Source organism: Myiozetetes cayanensis, unplaced genomic scaffold (assembly GCF_022539395.1).
Source record: "Myiozetetes cayanensis isolate MyiCay16 unplaced genomic scaffold, myiCay2020 scf21, whole genome shotgun sequence".
NCBI lineage: Eukaryota > Metazoa > Chordata > Aves > Passeriformes > Tyrannidae > Myiozetetes > Myiozetetes cayanensis.
In genome coordinates this window covers 4,479,350-4,495,737 of record NW_026087423.1, presented here as the reverse complement: position 1 = coordinate 4,495,737, position 16,388 = coordinate 4,479,350, and the positions used below count along the sequence as shown (strand labels likewise).

The window sequence follows — 16,388 nt, the reverse complement described above, 5'->3', positions numbered from 1 at the left end:
AGAGGGACCTTTACAGATATAAATCTCACTATGTTAAGATTAATAAGCATCTTTTTGTGCCTGAATTAAGGCAACATAAAGAAACCCCTATCAGGGAGCAGGGAAAATCACTCAATTTGAAGTCTTTGCATTGGAATTAGTCCTGCTTAAAAAGATGTTGTGAATTCAACTAAGCACTTTTGGTGAATACATCTGGTGTTTTCAAACAATAAACAGGGCATAGCCTAGGATTTTATTTATTTTAGGAAGTGAGAGACAGACAACATGACTTGGGGATCATCTAAGAGATGATCCAGTTCCACGTTCCAAATCCATACCAGTTCCAAAATACCTGAATCCTACAGTCCACTGAAGAATAAAACAACATGTGCTGTTCATCTGCTCTGGCTTCCTCCAGGTCGTTGCTACAATAGGGATTACAAAAAAGCATTTAGCAATCCCAGGGCTTTTGAATTAGCAAAAAGGTAAATAAAAAAGGTTAACAAAAAGACAGATCCTTCTATAAACACGAAAACAAACCTACCAATTGCCAATAATATTAACTATTAACCATCCAGAGTGTTTCAAGGTGGAAAGGCAGGTATGGCCAAGTTTCACCTTGGCTCCACAGGGGCAGGTAAGGAGGTAAATATCTGTATTTTCATCTTTTTCAGAGGGTGCATTAGGCTTTCAATTGTTGCCAACTTTATTATATAAAGCTAGAGTTATCTATAAGATGATAGAATATATAAATACATACAAATCTACTATTAAAAATTCTAAAACTCCAGATAACTTAAAAACAACCGATGTGCTGCTTGTAAAAAGTGTAAGTAGCTGCTGTGGGTAAATCAGACCAGCAACAACTATTGGACAAATCAAAGAAAAATAGATTCTGATAAATGAGAACTTACATGACCTTTGAGCTATCTCAGGTGCCAGTGGCAGTCTGGACACAGCTAACTTTTCCTGCTTCTGGGACATACCATTCCAGAAGCATGTACAGCACCAACAAATGTACATGTCCACTAACTGCTGGGAGAGAGCAAAAACAACAGGTAAGTTTGTGGACTAGACTTAAGCTAGCTAAAAACAGAAAGGCAGTCTTTAGGGACAAGTATTGCTTCTGTTTGAAGCAGGTAAGTATGAAATAATTACTGGGATTTTCACATGTGAAGCTGATTTGGTGGCTGCACTTCAAAGAAAGTGGAGAGGTTACAGGGCCAGAAGCAACCACAAGTCTCTACACTGATTTAAGTCATGTGCTTCACAACTCTTCAGCTCCTGAGTAGAACTGCATTACAATTGCTCTGGTGAGCAAACAACCAAATACACCTCCTTTGGAAGCTCTACTTTAACACTGGGGGTGCCTGTGAGTTCTGTGGGTTTGTTTTTTGTTTCTGTCATCATACTGACTGTGTTGTGTTTGTTTAGCAAGTGTCAACTTCTCATTCAGCTTTGGATTAAATATGTTTTAACCCACCACTGATGTGTTGGGTAACTCTGTCTCCACTCTGAACAAATGACAGGACAGCTCATGTAGAGATAACATCCCTGAAGCAGCATTTTATTTTATTCACTTAATTCCAAAACATTTAATTTAGAAGTCTGGCATCTCAGTCATCCATCTTAACATGGGCAAATATTGACATAGAGTTGTCAGAATACACAGACAACTAAACAGCCAAAGAGTTTACAAAAAATAAATTTATGATTCTTCAAAACAACTGCAAAAGGTTACAAGTATCAAAACTCTTAGGTAGATGCACTGCATTAAAAGAAACTGTGCACATAAGTTAGAGGCAAAAAAATCAAATTGCTACTGAGACCTCACATTTCAAACAGTTTATTGTAAACTGATGAACAGAGCTGTCATTTCACATCAGCTTAACTGTTTTTCATTGACTGAAAAAAATTTGGGGTGGCTAATTTACTTTGCATGCACAAAATGTACTGCTTAACAGAACTGTCAGCTCCTTTCAAATGGAAAGAATTTAACTGGAATCTAGTTATCTTCAATCACCTTCCATTATTCTTTCCCATATTTTCCAATCAGCAGGCAAACTAAAAATGCCTCTTTCTGCACTGCTCAAGTGCAACTAAGATAAATAGGGCCAATAAACCAATCAATCCATCAATGCCCATGAAGACTCATCTGAAACTGCTTCTCGATAAGGTGGACAGCAGATCTGAACAGCTGTACAATACAGATATGCTTAGCACTAGATATTTAGTGTGACTGTGGCAAGGAAATATTGGTGACGATGGGGATGGCCAAGTGGATGAAAGAGGGATCAGAGGAAAGCTCTTTAATTATTGCCCTCTCCTGCTTCTTCATCTTGCTGGTCACTCGTCCAGAGAGTGAGGTTATCTCGAAGTAACTGCATGATGAGAGTGGAGTCCTTGTAGGAATCCTCGTTTAGTGTGTCCAGCTCTGCTATGGCATCATCAAAGGCTTGTTTGGCTAAAAGGCAGGCCTGCTCGGGGGCATTCTGGATTTCGTAGTAGAACACGGAGAAGTTGAGTGCCAGCCCCAGCCTGATTGGGTGAGTGGGCTGCATGTGCTCTTTGCTGATTTCAAAAGCCTCTTTGTAGGCAGCTTCTGAGGCTTCCACGACACTGTTCTTCTTCTCTCCAGCAGCAACTTCTGCCAAATAGCGGTAGTAATCCCCTTTCATTTTCAGGTAAAACACCTTGCTCTCATACTGGAAGTCATTGCAGTTCTTGATCAAGTATTTATCTAGGAGAGCCAAAACGTCATTGCAGACTGTCTCGAGCTCCTTTTCTATCTTCTCCCTATAGGCTTTAACCTTCTCCAGCTTCTTCTCATTCCCATCTGCCATGGTCTTCTGCTCTATGCTGCTGATGACGCGCCAGGAAGATCGTCTGGCTCCGACTACGTTCTTGTAGGCTACAGACAGCAGGTTTCTATCCTCATTTGAGAGGGGCTCATTCAGCTCAGTGACCTGTCAACACAGACAAAGAGCAAATTTAAAGGGTTTGCCTTAAGAGAAGAGCGTGCAAACTTCCTTAAATACTTTCATCGTGAAGTGCAAGATTCAAAATTTCTTCTAGATCCCAAAAGTCCTTCTAGACAGGAGAAATTTTGCAATGTTGAAAGTTTAAACCCATTTCTGCAGTCAAGAGTGAAACCCCCACAGTTCTGATGCAATAGAGGGGGTATTTTGAAGCAAATTCACTGAATAAAAGGGAGTCAGGCTTGCGTAACGAGAAGCACTAACAGAGGAGGGCTCAGGTTTTTGGGAAGTCTGCTATAATTTACACAGACCACGCACAGTGATGAACTGAACTGTACCTAGAACACCAGCTACACGAGTCTGGAACACAGCACCCACACTGGCAACCGGTGCAATTCTTGCATTTCTTTCCCCTGCTGCTCTTGAACTCGGCAGCGGAGATGGAAGCGCTGCAGTCGATAAGCTCTGCACAGTACAAAGGAATTAGTGTTTCACAGGAACTCTGAGACACTTAGCGAGCAATTATCGGTGTAATACAAAAGTTATCCTGCTTTCTGCTAACTGGTGGCTCCAGACAAACTCCAGGGATAAGACATGAAAGAAACTGCACAGAAATAGAACAGGAAATCAGGAAAGAAGCCACGATTAACTCCAAACTGCTACTACAAAAAGCTGAGATAAAAGGATAATACTTCTAATACTGTCTATTTAGGCTTATTTCACTTGCTGTGTTAATTTAGGGAATAAAATCTACTCACACTTACAGTCACTTGAAACTCTTCTACTTTTTCAGATTTATAAACACAAAATTCAACTCAAAGGAATGAGGATGAAAAACTCCCCTACTTTAAGCACATTGCCTTCAAAGTAGTCACTAGAATTATAAGGATATGTACTTTGGTGTGAAAGTAAACTTGTCCTTGCTCAGACACTGCTAAATTAATTAATTATTTTTTTAAAATGTGCGTATTTACACTGTTTGACAGGCACCAGAGTGATCTCAACCAAATACTTGTACTACAAATAATCAAGTCACAAATATTTATACTATTCTGAGACTGCTGGTGTAGTCAGTAAACCACCCAAAAATGTGAATATTTCCAGATCTAAAAGAATACTTTATGAATTGTAACTGTTAGAGTAAGAGAGAGATTACTTTCCAATTTAGGTTTGGTTCTTAAAATATAAGTTAATTAGCTTTATCTCCAAAATGCCTTTTCCCCACAGCTCAGGAACCTGAACTCCCAAGAGACACCGCTCTGCTCGTCCTAATGCAATTCGAGACAATCTGCAGGGGCTGAACTGCACAGGAATCAACTCTAACGACATCTTAATAACCTTCCTCCCAATCAATATTCCCCCAACAGTCCCTCCCTCAGCAATCTCCGCTATGACTCACCTGCATCATCTACTCTAGTAAAGATATTAGCAGTTCCTTTGCATCTTAGTGACAAATAAATTGGGAGAGTATAAAAGGAATCCTGACTACAACCCTGGAATTCCTCCCCCCACATGCTAAGGAGGGTCAGTACTGTGTGAGCTCAGAAATGACTTGGTGTGTGATCCCACACAGGCCATACCCCAAACTGAGCCACTTCCACATGGAAAACAGACCCAGGAGAGTGTTCCACAAGTGATCCCTGGTGCACTGTGGGACTGCCAGCAGAGCCTGACCCAGAGCACTGACTGTGATTACACTTGTTTTGTCAGCCAGAGCATGTCAGTCACAGCCTGAGCCAGTTCCCAGCAAGCTGCTGCAAAAATGACTGTACCTGAGCCAGCAGAAAGTCAGGCTTAATTGTTAAAACTCTCCTGATACAACATTACACAGTCCATAATTTTGGAACAAATAGAAACCAGAGGAATGAACTTAAACCAGACCAGTTTCTTGCATCGTGTCACTTCAGTGTTTTGCACCAAGAAGCTCTACAGCTCCATTTACTGCACAGAACCACAGGGAGGAAGCATCTCCCAGCATTGCTTACATTAAAGGCATCTCGGTCCCCTCTCCTACACACACACACACTTCATTAACCCCAAACCAGACACTCAGAGATTTGTACTGAAAATACAGAACACCCCAAACTTCTAAGTCCATTTATATACACACCTAAAGGCTACATAATAAACTAGAACCCCGAGCTATTTTGTTTAAAAACCTTAAATTTATTTCACGTTGTGTATTATTTGACACACAACTAACTTTAAAACTGCATCTCCCAGAACTCAGATTCACTTTATCAGTTTTGAAGAGTAAATTACTTTTTACCCATTATGTAGCTATATCAGAAAAGCAACATAAATCAACAGAGGTGCTAAGCACTACATATTAGGATTAATATTGTCTGCGATAGTAAGGCTTTATACAGCTAAAATGTTTCATTATGACTGGAATTATCTACACCCAGAGGTTTAAATTCAATTCTGTTGTCTCGGGATGCTGGAGCATTTCTTGCATCAACTGAGAGCCTTTCACACTCACGCCAAAAGCACCTTTCTCCAGCGTGTTGAGAAGCAATTCCGTACCTACCGTGTAATGTTTATTTGAAATAGCTGGAATCCTGGAGCAGCATTTAATGCAATGGGAATGCCACACCCCTTGGAAGAATGCCATTTAGCAGAGGCACTTTTACATATGACTGTATTTTCTATTAAAACAGTTTGGGCTTGGAAAAAGTAAATTAAACTAATTAATTTGCAACAGCAAACTGATTAATTTTACTCTCCTGTCTACAGCCAAAATACCAGGATTCTTCCAAGAAAAGTAAGTTTAACAGCAACAAAAATTTGTATCAACCAGTAAATTCCTTTTTTAAGCTACCACTTCTCCTTGGTCTGGCTTTTTTTTTTTTCATAAGGAACTGATGAGACTGAAAAGGAAATGTTTCTCCAGCTTTATACTGACAGATGAAATGGCAGCCTTGTCACAATATTTTTCTTCAGAGGCAGTCTCAAAAATCAGGCAAATACATTTTCACTAAAATAGTCTTTGTTACTTGCTGTTTCTAACAGGCTGTTGGCTATGCTGTGTATTGTGAAAGTGTGGTAACACCTGTGTAAAACTGACATTCAGATTTCAATGCACATTGAAAGCACTCTACTTTCATACAGCACCTTTACAAAGTATAAGATATGTTACATTTAGATATTTAAATAAACATATAATAGAAACTCTTCAAATCAAGATATCCTGCACTGAAAATAGATATCCGAGTTGGAATACCCATTTCCTTCCTGCCAGAGGAAGTCTATCCTCTCTGGATTGCAAGATTATTTGAATATTATTCTATAGGGATAAAAAGCTCCTTTAATTATCTCTCACTTACAACCACTAAAAGAGGAGTATGAGCTGTGTGAGGACAGAGAGCCCCCAGGGCACTTCACAGGAGCTTATGCTCAGACCTACAACATAACTCCAAGCACTGAAGAGTTCTGGAAATTGCCATGTTGGAGTGAACACCTGGGAAAGCCCAATAACCAACAGATGCTGCATTACAGACATGCAACAGTGTATGAACTGCTTAAAGTAAGGGAACTGTCGCCTTTTAAATTCAGATTTACTTTTTGTATTTCAAAAGTATCTATAACGTGTTTCAAGACTCCACTCCCAGGGACAGAAGCTCAGCACCACACAACTTGTTTGAGAGCAGCAGTGGCATTACAGAGTACTGTGACTCCAGCTGAATGAAAATCTGCACAGTAACTGGGACAGTTTAAAGACAACTGGCCATGAAGCCTAGTTATAAGCCCTTTATTGACATATTGCTGGAGCACAGCAACTGATTCTGATGGTTTCACATATGCCCAGAGCGACAGGTATGAATTGTAGTTCAGCAGTACCTGGGGAAATAAAAAGCTCTCTACTAATTACAGCTACAAATAGTCTTGTGGAGCAGCAGATTTTAGTGGCTCCTCTGTTTCATTCTTTAGAATTACCAAGTGAAAGATAGGAGATAAACAGAGCTGTTATTACTATATTACATGTATCACGAATTCTAGCAATGTAATTAAAATACAACTTACTTTAACATCTAGTGCCAGTGGTATTGAGATACTCAGAAGTATCACTGTTTTAGAACTGGACTGGTTGCAGCATTTATTACAACATAATAGCAAAAGAGAACAAGAGCAGCAAAATAAGTGTCGTTTTACTGCCCTCATTTAATGGAGGTGACATACACATTCTTACAGCAAAAATGTGGGCTCCATTTGAAGCTGCTCCTTTAAACTAAAATCATCCGTGCCTTTGAACAGCAGCACTCTCGAGGGAAACAGTTCCTCTTGGGGCCTTTGGTGTTCACAGAGGACAGGTCAGCAAGAACATAATATAAATATAATGGCCAGTCTTCGCGAGCGAAGATCTGGGGAAGGTCTTTCCACCTTCCAGCCTGCGCATTGGATTTTTTAGGTGAGACACAGTGTGCGCGGAACTGAGCCCACCCTTTAATCCTAAGGTTCATCTGCCGGGGCCAAGCGAGCTTGGACGGTGGCAGCGAGGTCCTTAGGACGTAGGTGGGTTGCCTTTAAGGGCTAACGAGCCCCACCTGCCCGGGAGTGGCCCTGACCGGGAATCGAACCCGGGTCTCCGCGGTGATAGCGCGGCGCCTTTACCACTGGACCACCAGGGGCTCCAGCAAGAACAAACCAACTGTAATCTGATACAGCAAAGACACTGCTAAGCATTCACTGGCATTAACATTACCCATAAAATTCAGATCGTGTAAATACTCTGCTTTCAAAAAAAGGGACTAGACATAGTAAGTTTGATCATTCTGCAACTTTATTATGTATCAGTACAGGCAGGTCAGTACAAATAATTTTCATTGCTTAGTTCTGAAAGGAGCCGAGCTGCAAACATAACTTATTGTTTAAACACATGTCAGTATTCAACAGGGTACGGAATGCACTGAGAAATTGTTACCCTACAAAGAAGAGGCAAAAAGGCAACGTTAAAGCTTGATAAACGCTCCTGGAGCACAGGGGAGCTTTCACACCCAGATGCAGGTACTACCTTTGAGTCAGAGCGCTGATGTTTGTGGGTGAGGCCTCTATCTGTATTTTTTATCGTGAGGCAAAAGAAACATCTAGAAAAGGAAGGGGCTGCTCTTCGTGTGCCGTGCCCCCAGACAGCCCCCCGCGGCAGCGCCCACCCCACCCGGCCAGCACCCCCCAAATGCTGGGTGTGCCCAGAGGGGGAGACGCACCCCAAGGTCAAACCCACCACCCGTGCAGGGGGAAGGGGGTGGGCGAGGACGGGCCCCCTCTGGAGCAGGTCAGAGAAGGAATGCGCGGCGTTCCCGCCGCTCGCAGGGCGGGCGCCATTCAAACGGCTGCACCGCGAGCCCGATTGGCGCGGTGGGGAGGGAGAGGAGGGCATGGGGACAGCCACACCCCCGGGGCAGGGACAGCCGGGGAGCGGGAGGGCTGCGAGACCGCCCGTACGAGGGAACGGAGGGAACGAGAGGGGAAGGAAATAGATTTTAAAAGGGGGATCTAAGTCCGGTTTGGACCGGCTACTCTTTGTCTCATCTCTGCCAAAGGCAGGTAGTACCGGGCACCGCCCCGCACGGCGGCGAGGTGTCCCGGCGGGACGGTCTGGCTCTTGCTCCCGCCCTCCTTTCTTCACTACAACGGGTGGGACCTGGCGGCTCGCATCCTCCCCGGACCCGACCCCGCCTCGGTCCAGCCCGCACTTCCTTTCCTCCCTCCCCCGCCACTACCCCCCTACACACTCCTCCCCGAGTACGCCGCACGGCCGCCACGCTACCGGCCCCACTCACCGACTTCATGGCCGAGGCCATGTCATCGTATCTCTCCGCCTGCTCGGCCAGGCGGGCTCGCTGCAGCAGCTGCTCTCGGTCCCCCATGGCCGCTTCCGTGGTGGCTGCCGGGCTGGGCTCTGCGCGCCCCTCAGAGAGAGCGGAAGGGGGTCGGGCTGTGCGGCTGGAAGCGCGCGGGTGGCGGGCGCAGGGGCCGCAGCGGAGCGGCTCTGGGGCTGTGCTGTGCCGGGCTGTGCCGGGCTGTGCCGCCCTGGCCGCGCTCGCTGCCTCGGCCGCGCTCCCGGACCGCGCTCGGCGTGCGCTGCTCGGAGCCTCGCGCTGCTGCCGCCGCCCGCGCCTGCGCGCCGGGAAGGCAACGAGGGGGCGGAGCCGCGGCTGCTGCAGGGGAGGGGAGGGGGCGCCGCTCCCCCGCGCTCTATTTCTAGGTGACGTCACTTGCTATAAATAGCCATCGCGGGGCGCCGGCCGCGGGACGCGCGTGCGCGCTGCGAGTGCTGCATTTTCCTGCTGCAAAGGTGGAGGTGGGCGGGGGGCGCGGGCACTGCGGGACCGGCCCGGGCGGGACGGCCCCCACACGCGGGCCCGGACACGCACACACAGCCCCCCGCACCGCCCCCAGCACGGGCACGGCCCGCGGGGCCGCTGCTCTGACCGCGCTCCGCGCTCACGTGTGCGCCCCTGCCCAGCGCCATGGCCGCTTTGTGCGGCCGCGGCCGGCCCGCGCCAGCCTCGTCCTGCAGCACTGACACGGCTGTGCCTCGTCCCGGGGAAATAAGTGCATCTCGCGTCCCAGCTGCCTTGAAAAAGCCCCAGTTGTGGGGGTGGTACCACGGAGCAATTCTGCTAACTTGCCTAAGAGATGCTGCTAAATTCATTTTTACTACTATTTTAATGTGTAATAGTCGGGCTCCTCTTATATAAATTGATACGGTATCAGTCTTACATAAAAATCATCTCAAACTAGGCACTTCGCGTAAACGGCACGGCTGCCGGTGGTGTCCAGAAACACCAGCAGCCGCGTTACTCCGCTCTTGCAATAAATCGTGGATTAACTTTCCCTATTCAGCCCCGGGCCAGCGTTTGAGCCTCGCCGCACCGCCGCGCGTTCGGGAGCTGCGTCCCGCGGACTGAGCGATCTGCTCCCCGCGCACCGCTCCGCAGCACAGCCGCTGCCCAGAGCACCTGGAGCAGTCTGAGCTCACATCTGTCCTCACCCCCAAAGACGAGGAAAGCAGGTCCATTAGCACAGCCCGGGGGCAGGGACAAGGCTGCTCCCACTCATCCCTCTGCTCTCCCCTACCCCTCAGTGCTCTTGCACTGTTGCAAATGAGTAAATCCAGTCCCCTGTGTCAGCCAAAAGTTTCGGCCTTAACTCTGATGCTGCTGGCTTTTGTGCATTAATCCCTAATGCCATTTAAAATAAATGCTACAGTTCTGAAAGGGACTAGATGAATATTGCTGATTTTTTTAAAGGACACAAATAAATATTACGACAAATAAGAATAAAGACTAATAAAGCACGAAACATAAAAATTACACCCAGCAAGTTATAAAGTGATTGCCAGAACATTCTAGAAACGGCCCTTTGCATCAGTCTGAAGCACACACCACACCACTGTGTGTGCATCCCAGCAAGCCAAAGGGGGCTTTTTCCTAAGGGGATTCTAATTTCAATAAGAGAAACAATGTTCTAACAGAACAGATCCCAAATATCACTCTAATTCATTATCATCATTATTGCAAAACCTGTATTGATTTTACCTAAGAATAAACTTTTAGCTGTGGACAGCAAGGACGTGTTCTCAAAAGGTATGATTCAATGTAAAAAACATAGATTGTAATGTATCTGACCCTTAGGCAAGAACAGTGAGAGATGGGCCAATCCTCCATTCTCCAGCTGGGAACCTTTGCAGTTGTAATAACTTCTCAGTAGAGATTAGTCAATCTGCAAAGTGTTCCAGCAGCTCTGAAAATGTGTAGGGTTTACCAGGAGCTTTCTAGTCTTGTACAGCAGCTTCAGACTCCCGAGGGAAATGGTTTACAAAGTATTTTTAAAACCAGTTATTCACCCACTGAACCAATCTGCATTAATCTGCCAAATATATGTGGATATATCTACACATGCACAAAATATTATCATTAAATGCTTTTAGTTTACTTAATTGAGGCTTCTGTATAACAACTATTTCTCAGCCTAAAGCATCTCAAAAATTCTTCACCTTGAATCCACGAGGTGATGTGTAACCTCATTGCTCTAAACCCAGATACATGTCTAAATTCAACAGTTGCAAGGAAAAATGCTAAAATAACACAACCTTGTGTGCAGCATTTCCATAGCGTGACTGTAACCTAAAGAAAGTGAAGAGACTGCATTTCACACTCAAAGTTTGGGAGAGTACCTATATTCTCCTGCGTGTACAGTGCCTACTGCTGGGGATCTTCATCCGTAAGAGTGGCTCCACAAATCTACAAGGGTACAATAAACAGAAATTAGAGCTCATGCAATGAGTTTTATAATCTGCTACAATATTTATAAGATGAGTTACAATGTCTTAAAAACAAAAATGGAAAGGAAATGGCAAAATCAGCGAGCCCTTTTAGCAGAGTGCTGAATGGGGTGCAAGCAGTGCCTGACCGTGGTTCCCTGCCGAGCTCAGACGCCAGGCATTACACGTGACATTACAGAGCTCCATGATTCCTGTCAAAGCTCAGGAATACTGCTCTCATGAGGCAGGACTGAGAGTTGTCAGCAGTGACCACACCCAGCAAGAATTTGTGGATGGAGAAACTTATGGCACTGAAAATTGCACTGTGACCTAAGGCAGTGGCTCTGCTCCACAGGCGTATCTGATTATTGGACAGCACCCATGTTCCACAAATAGCTCCTCTGAAATGCCATTCCAGGTCACTGCTTGCTCACACGGGGCACTGGGGACACCACAGCAGTCTCAGAGGGTGTCTCCCGCTGCTGACGTTGAGCTGTGGGGACACTGGTGAAGAGTCTACAGGACAAGGAAACTACCCTGTGCCATTCCCAGCCCTTCCCCAGGGAACAAAGCCTCCCCTTTGCTTGTCCTGGTAGCACTGAGGGAGCACACACATTTTGTGGCACTCTTCCTGAGAGTCATGGAACTACAGCAGTGGTGCTACAAAGTCTCTGCCACTAACATCCTCCTGATCCCTGGAGCAGGTGATCTTCCCTCTCTTTTCTGCAGCAAGGAAATGTTTTATTTAGGGAGCTGTTAAATGATGAAAGTCTTGGGGACAAGGTACTAAAAAACAGAGAGAGAACAGAAGAAACCACCCACTCATGGGGGAGGTTAACCAGCTTCCACATCACAGCAAACAAAGTAGAGGCAACCACGGTAGAGAAAGAGGGACAAAGAGTTTGCGAACAGCTGATCTCGGAAATGCTTGTGACTGGCACTTCCACAGGGCACGATGCTCAGATAGTGCTGTAAGGACAGATTCTTCCCCAGGCTTAGGACTATCTGTAATTTTTATTGTTAGAATCCTGGCAGCACATTCCCCCAGTACAGTGAGATAAGTGTGCATCAGGAGGATAGGTGTTGTCACCAATGACAAGATCAGAGCACGAGATAGCAGTGGGTGTAGCTGAAGTGTGATGATTCTTTCCCAAACCACAAGGGACTGTAATTTCAGTGACATATTTCTAGCCAAACCATACACCACAGTTTAATGAGCAACAGAACCCTCTAGGCTGTCACAGTGTGTGTGAAAATAGTCTATTTGTCATATTTCAATTTCATATTAATCTTGAATCACTCTCCCAGAACCTCCGTCATAACTCAAAGGTAAATCCTAGAATGAAGAGAGAAAGCTGACACTGCCAGAGGGCTGCTCAGCAGCAGAGTTCATGCCATGAATGTGGGGAAGTACACTCTATATCCATTCACTAAAAGGGGAAGACCCTTAAAACAGAAGGTCAGGGACTTGTACAAAACCTGTGACTCTCTTGCTCCCTCATGGGACAGGGCAGGTCTTGTACATAGAAGCCTTTTTGGGATCACTGCAGTATTTTTCATACCATTCAGCATTCACACACAGTAGCCTTCTGCATGTCCAAAATCCTGTGCAGACACGAGCTGATAAATCCCCAGCACTCTGTGGCGAAATGGGCTGTTTTCAAGAGCCTGCTCGTTTCAGAGTGCACTGAGGAAGCAGCACTATGTCTGAATAAAAGATTATGGCAGTTTTTCCTTGCCAGAATGATTCAGGGATATGCACAGGAGGTTGTCAGGCATGCTCAGTTGGGGGGTTCCTTTAAGTGCTGAGGACACGGTAGCTAATTGAAAGCAGCTTTAACCCCTCATGAGCTGCTTCAGACCACAGTTTGCTAGTCCTGCCCAGAGAGAAGAATGCTGTTTTACTTTATGTAATGAAGAGAAAGTTACCAGAATTCACAAACTTCAACAGGAAAACATGAACAAGCCTGCTTATCAGCAGCTGCCACCAGAGCACCATTTTGAAAAGAAGCTCTACAGGTAAGAGAAGGAAAAAAAACCACCTCTGTTAAGCAAATACTGAAAGTAAAAAACCAAAATGAACACCAAAAAAAAACAATCCCACTAAATCCCAGGGTTTTTCCAAAAGTCCTGAGCATTTGCAAGCCACAGATAAGATCAGAATTTAGATGTCCATCATTTTTGGAACCACTCCGAAGACACCTCATGCTGGGCATACACAATTAAGGACTCAGCATCAACAGCCACATTTAAAAAATAAGCTCAGATCTGTCTTAACAAATGAATTTTTACTGCTTTTCAACCTTTACCAAAGTGGATTAGTTTGACTTAGAACTGGATTAAGTCCCGCTGAAAATGATTGATCTGAAACAATGACCTTTCACTGTAGAACATAACATGAAAGACTTTGGGGGTAAGACTGATGAAGTGCAGAGATAAAGCAGAATGCCTTTGCTAACATTTTCAGAAGTGGCCTCTTATTCTGGGTGCCCTACTTGAGTCACTATGTAAGTGCTCCTTTCCTCTGAAAATGAGGCCCCAAGCAAGGTGAGCCAGGCATCCAGACTGCCTGGAAACACTGGCCTCGCAGCTCTATCTCCCAGCATTTGTCCTGAGTGGGCTGTGGACACCCATTCAGTGACTGTGATAGCAGAACTGCCAGTGGGACTACAGGCAGGGAAAGCTGCTGCTCATGTCATGCTGGGATTAGTTCAGGGAAGGTTTTCATGGCGGCTGCCATGCAGGTCCTCCACATGGCCACTTGCACACCCCACTTCCAACAGAGAACCACTGACAGGCAACAGCTCGGTCTCTGGCCTTGCCAGCCTTAGGACTGTCTGCTGAACTGCCCACAGAAAAGCTGCCTCTGGCATTAGTATGGAAAACATGGATAGCTGACTATTGGGAAAGTGTCCCCTCGCCTCAGGGACAGCCAAGTAACAACTTCTGAAAGGCCTCCTAGATTTTCATCCCCTTTCTGTGACCCATCAACACATATAGGCACTGTTCTTTGGGCCCTTATATGCATTTTAGGATAAAAATGGCTTTTTTTTTTGTATCTAGGGCAAGTTCTTTCCTTTGCTAGGCCATGCCATGTGGAGGAGGAGGAATGACAACAGCAGGTACAGCACATTCAGCTCAGGGCAGGTCAGCCACGTGCTCAGTGTGCTTCCAAGTACAGCTCCAAGGAAGAACAGCATAAACACATCCAGAGCTTGTTCCAAATGGTAGGACAGGGAAAGCAGAACATGACAGGGACGCAAATCACACCTAGAAAACCAGAACGAGGTAAGGCACAAACTGAACAACTCAAATGCTACCCCAGTGTGAACACAATGGAAAGAACTCCACTGGGCTCTCCTTCAAAGACTAACTCCACCCAGCAGCACTGGCATTCAGCAGATTCACTTGTTCTCTTCCTCCCCTGCATGGCCAGGCAGCCCCTCTGTTCTGGTTCAGGGATGGGGAAGCACAGCCCACCTCAGAACTCTGCTGGCCTGTAACTCAGCGTGGTCAAATCCTCTGACATCACCTGCTTGTCAGTTCCTGTCCAAATGCAATTAGCTCCTCAAAAGTGTTTTGTGCAGGTTCGATCTCCAGGTGACATGAGATAATAGTGGGCCAGAACACACTGTACTTTAACACTTGATTTTACATACATTGAAGAGAAATAATTTTAATTTGCTCACTTTCACATATTAAGCTTTGAATTGTCTAACAAATTTACAGAAAAGTAGTAAGTTATTTCACCTGGGAAATGACCTAGAAAATTCAGCTGTCCTCCAGAGAACAACTGTGCCAAATTTGGAAATGAAATTCATTAAGTGTGAGAGAAAAGGCTTTAATTTGGCTTTAGCTGAAAATCCTTTTTCAGATTTAAGTTTGGAAGAGACTTGTTGTTGTCGCACTCCTGAGAAATTCTGCTGAATTGAGCGTCTTCTTTTTAACCAAAAAGTCAAAACAATGGTATTCTTGAATTATTTAAACAACTTCCAAGGCCTTAGGTCACTGGTATGGTTAAGATGGTAGAACAAAGGCCATTTATATCCAAACCCAAAGTACCTGCATTGCCTAGCATGGGTTATTAGAAAATAATCTATTATAGAATGATAGGTACCCAAAACTTCTATACACACAATGTTAATCTTGTCCTTTTCCCTGACAGGGAACAGTACTAAATATTTGAAAGGAACTGAAAATACATCTCATTGTAAGAGAGGCATCATTCCTCTTTACTCCAACACATCTTCAACAGTCTGGAAGTGTTATCACCCACATGTATCACATACCACTGACTAGGTAAATCATAGTAATCGTAGTGACATGTCATACCAGTAGGGGTGAAAAATAAAGTACCTTATTTGGGATTTCGGACAACACTCTATTAAGAATCCAGTGTGAATTTAGCTATGGGGCCGCTGCCCTCTGCGTGCAGCCGCGTCCCTGTGTCCTGCCTCCTTTCCACCTCAGGTCGCAGAAACGACACTGCCAACGCCTGGGGAACAGTTTTTCCCGCGGCGTGGCGGTGCGGGCAGCAGCCCTGGCCGTGGGGGCGGCCCCCGTGCCCGCAGTGCCCGCGGTGCCCGCGATGGCGCTGCCCGTGCGGCCCCCGCCCCTCAGCGCTCCCGGCGCCCCCTCAGCCCTCCCCCCCCCGCCCCGCGCGCGCCCCGCGCGCGCCCCGCTGTTGCTATGGCTCGGCGGGAGGCGGCGGCCAATCAGGGCGCGGCAGGATATATCTGTCGCTGTTGCTGCGGTGCCGCGGACCAATGGCGAGGCGGCACGGGCGGCCCTCGGGCCAATGGCGAGGCGGCACGGGCGGCGGGAACGGCCCCGAAGGGAGGAGGGCGGGCGGTGATGGCGCGGGGCTGTGAGGGCGGGGCGGGCTCGTCCCTCACCGGGGGCTGCGAGGGCCGTACAAACACGGCCCCGCTGTTGAAGGCAAGAAACAACAACGTGTGCGTGACCCTTCCAAGCACCACTGCTCCGAATCCAGAACCCCCAACAGCAAGAAATGGGCATTCCGAGTGAGAGCCACCAAAATAAAGGAGGCATCAGGGTCTCACCATGCGCAATTGTTTCCAGGGCAGCTGGTGCTGGGTTTTAATACATAATTGCCTTGTGACATTTGTCACTTAATACCCTTACCTTGAGAAAGGAACTCTGGA

The 16,388-nt window shown here is 46.1% G+C and overlaps 1 protein-coding gene across 1 annotated transcript; it reads right to left on the bottom strand.

Moving 5' to 3' along the window:
* Nucleotides 1–1,519: 1,519 nt before the first annotated feature.
* YWHAH (tyrosine 3-monooxygenase/tryptophan 5-monooxygenase activation protein eta) lies at nucleotides 1,520–9,072 on the bottom strand. The gene is made up of 2 exons (XM_050318428.1): nucleotides 8,738–9,072; nucleotides 1,520–2,945 (listed from the first exon to the last, which is right to left on the bottom strand). The coding sequence occupies exons 1-2, from the start codon at nucleotides 8,822–8,824 to the stop codon at nucleotides 2,289–2,291; spliced, it is 744 nt and encodes a 247-aa protein (XP_050174385.1). The 5' UTR covers nucleotides 8,825–9,072; the 3' UTR covers nucleotides 1,520–2,288.
* Between the last annotated feature and the right edge of the window lie 7,316 nt (nucleotides 9,073–16,388).

What these genes read in the sequence shown, in the direction of transcription:
- YWHAH (XM_050318428.1), bottom strand. Translation starts at nt 8,824, where the DNA reads ATGGGGGACCGAGAGCAGCTGCTGCAGCGAGCCCGCCTGGCCGAGCAG. An exon ending in TGGCCTCGGCCATGAAGTCG is followed by an intron (nt 2,946 to 8,737) that starts GTGAGTGGGGCC and finishes CTGTGTTGACAG; the next exon opens with GTCACTGAGCTGAATGAGCC.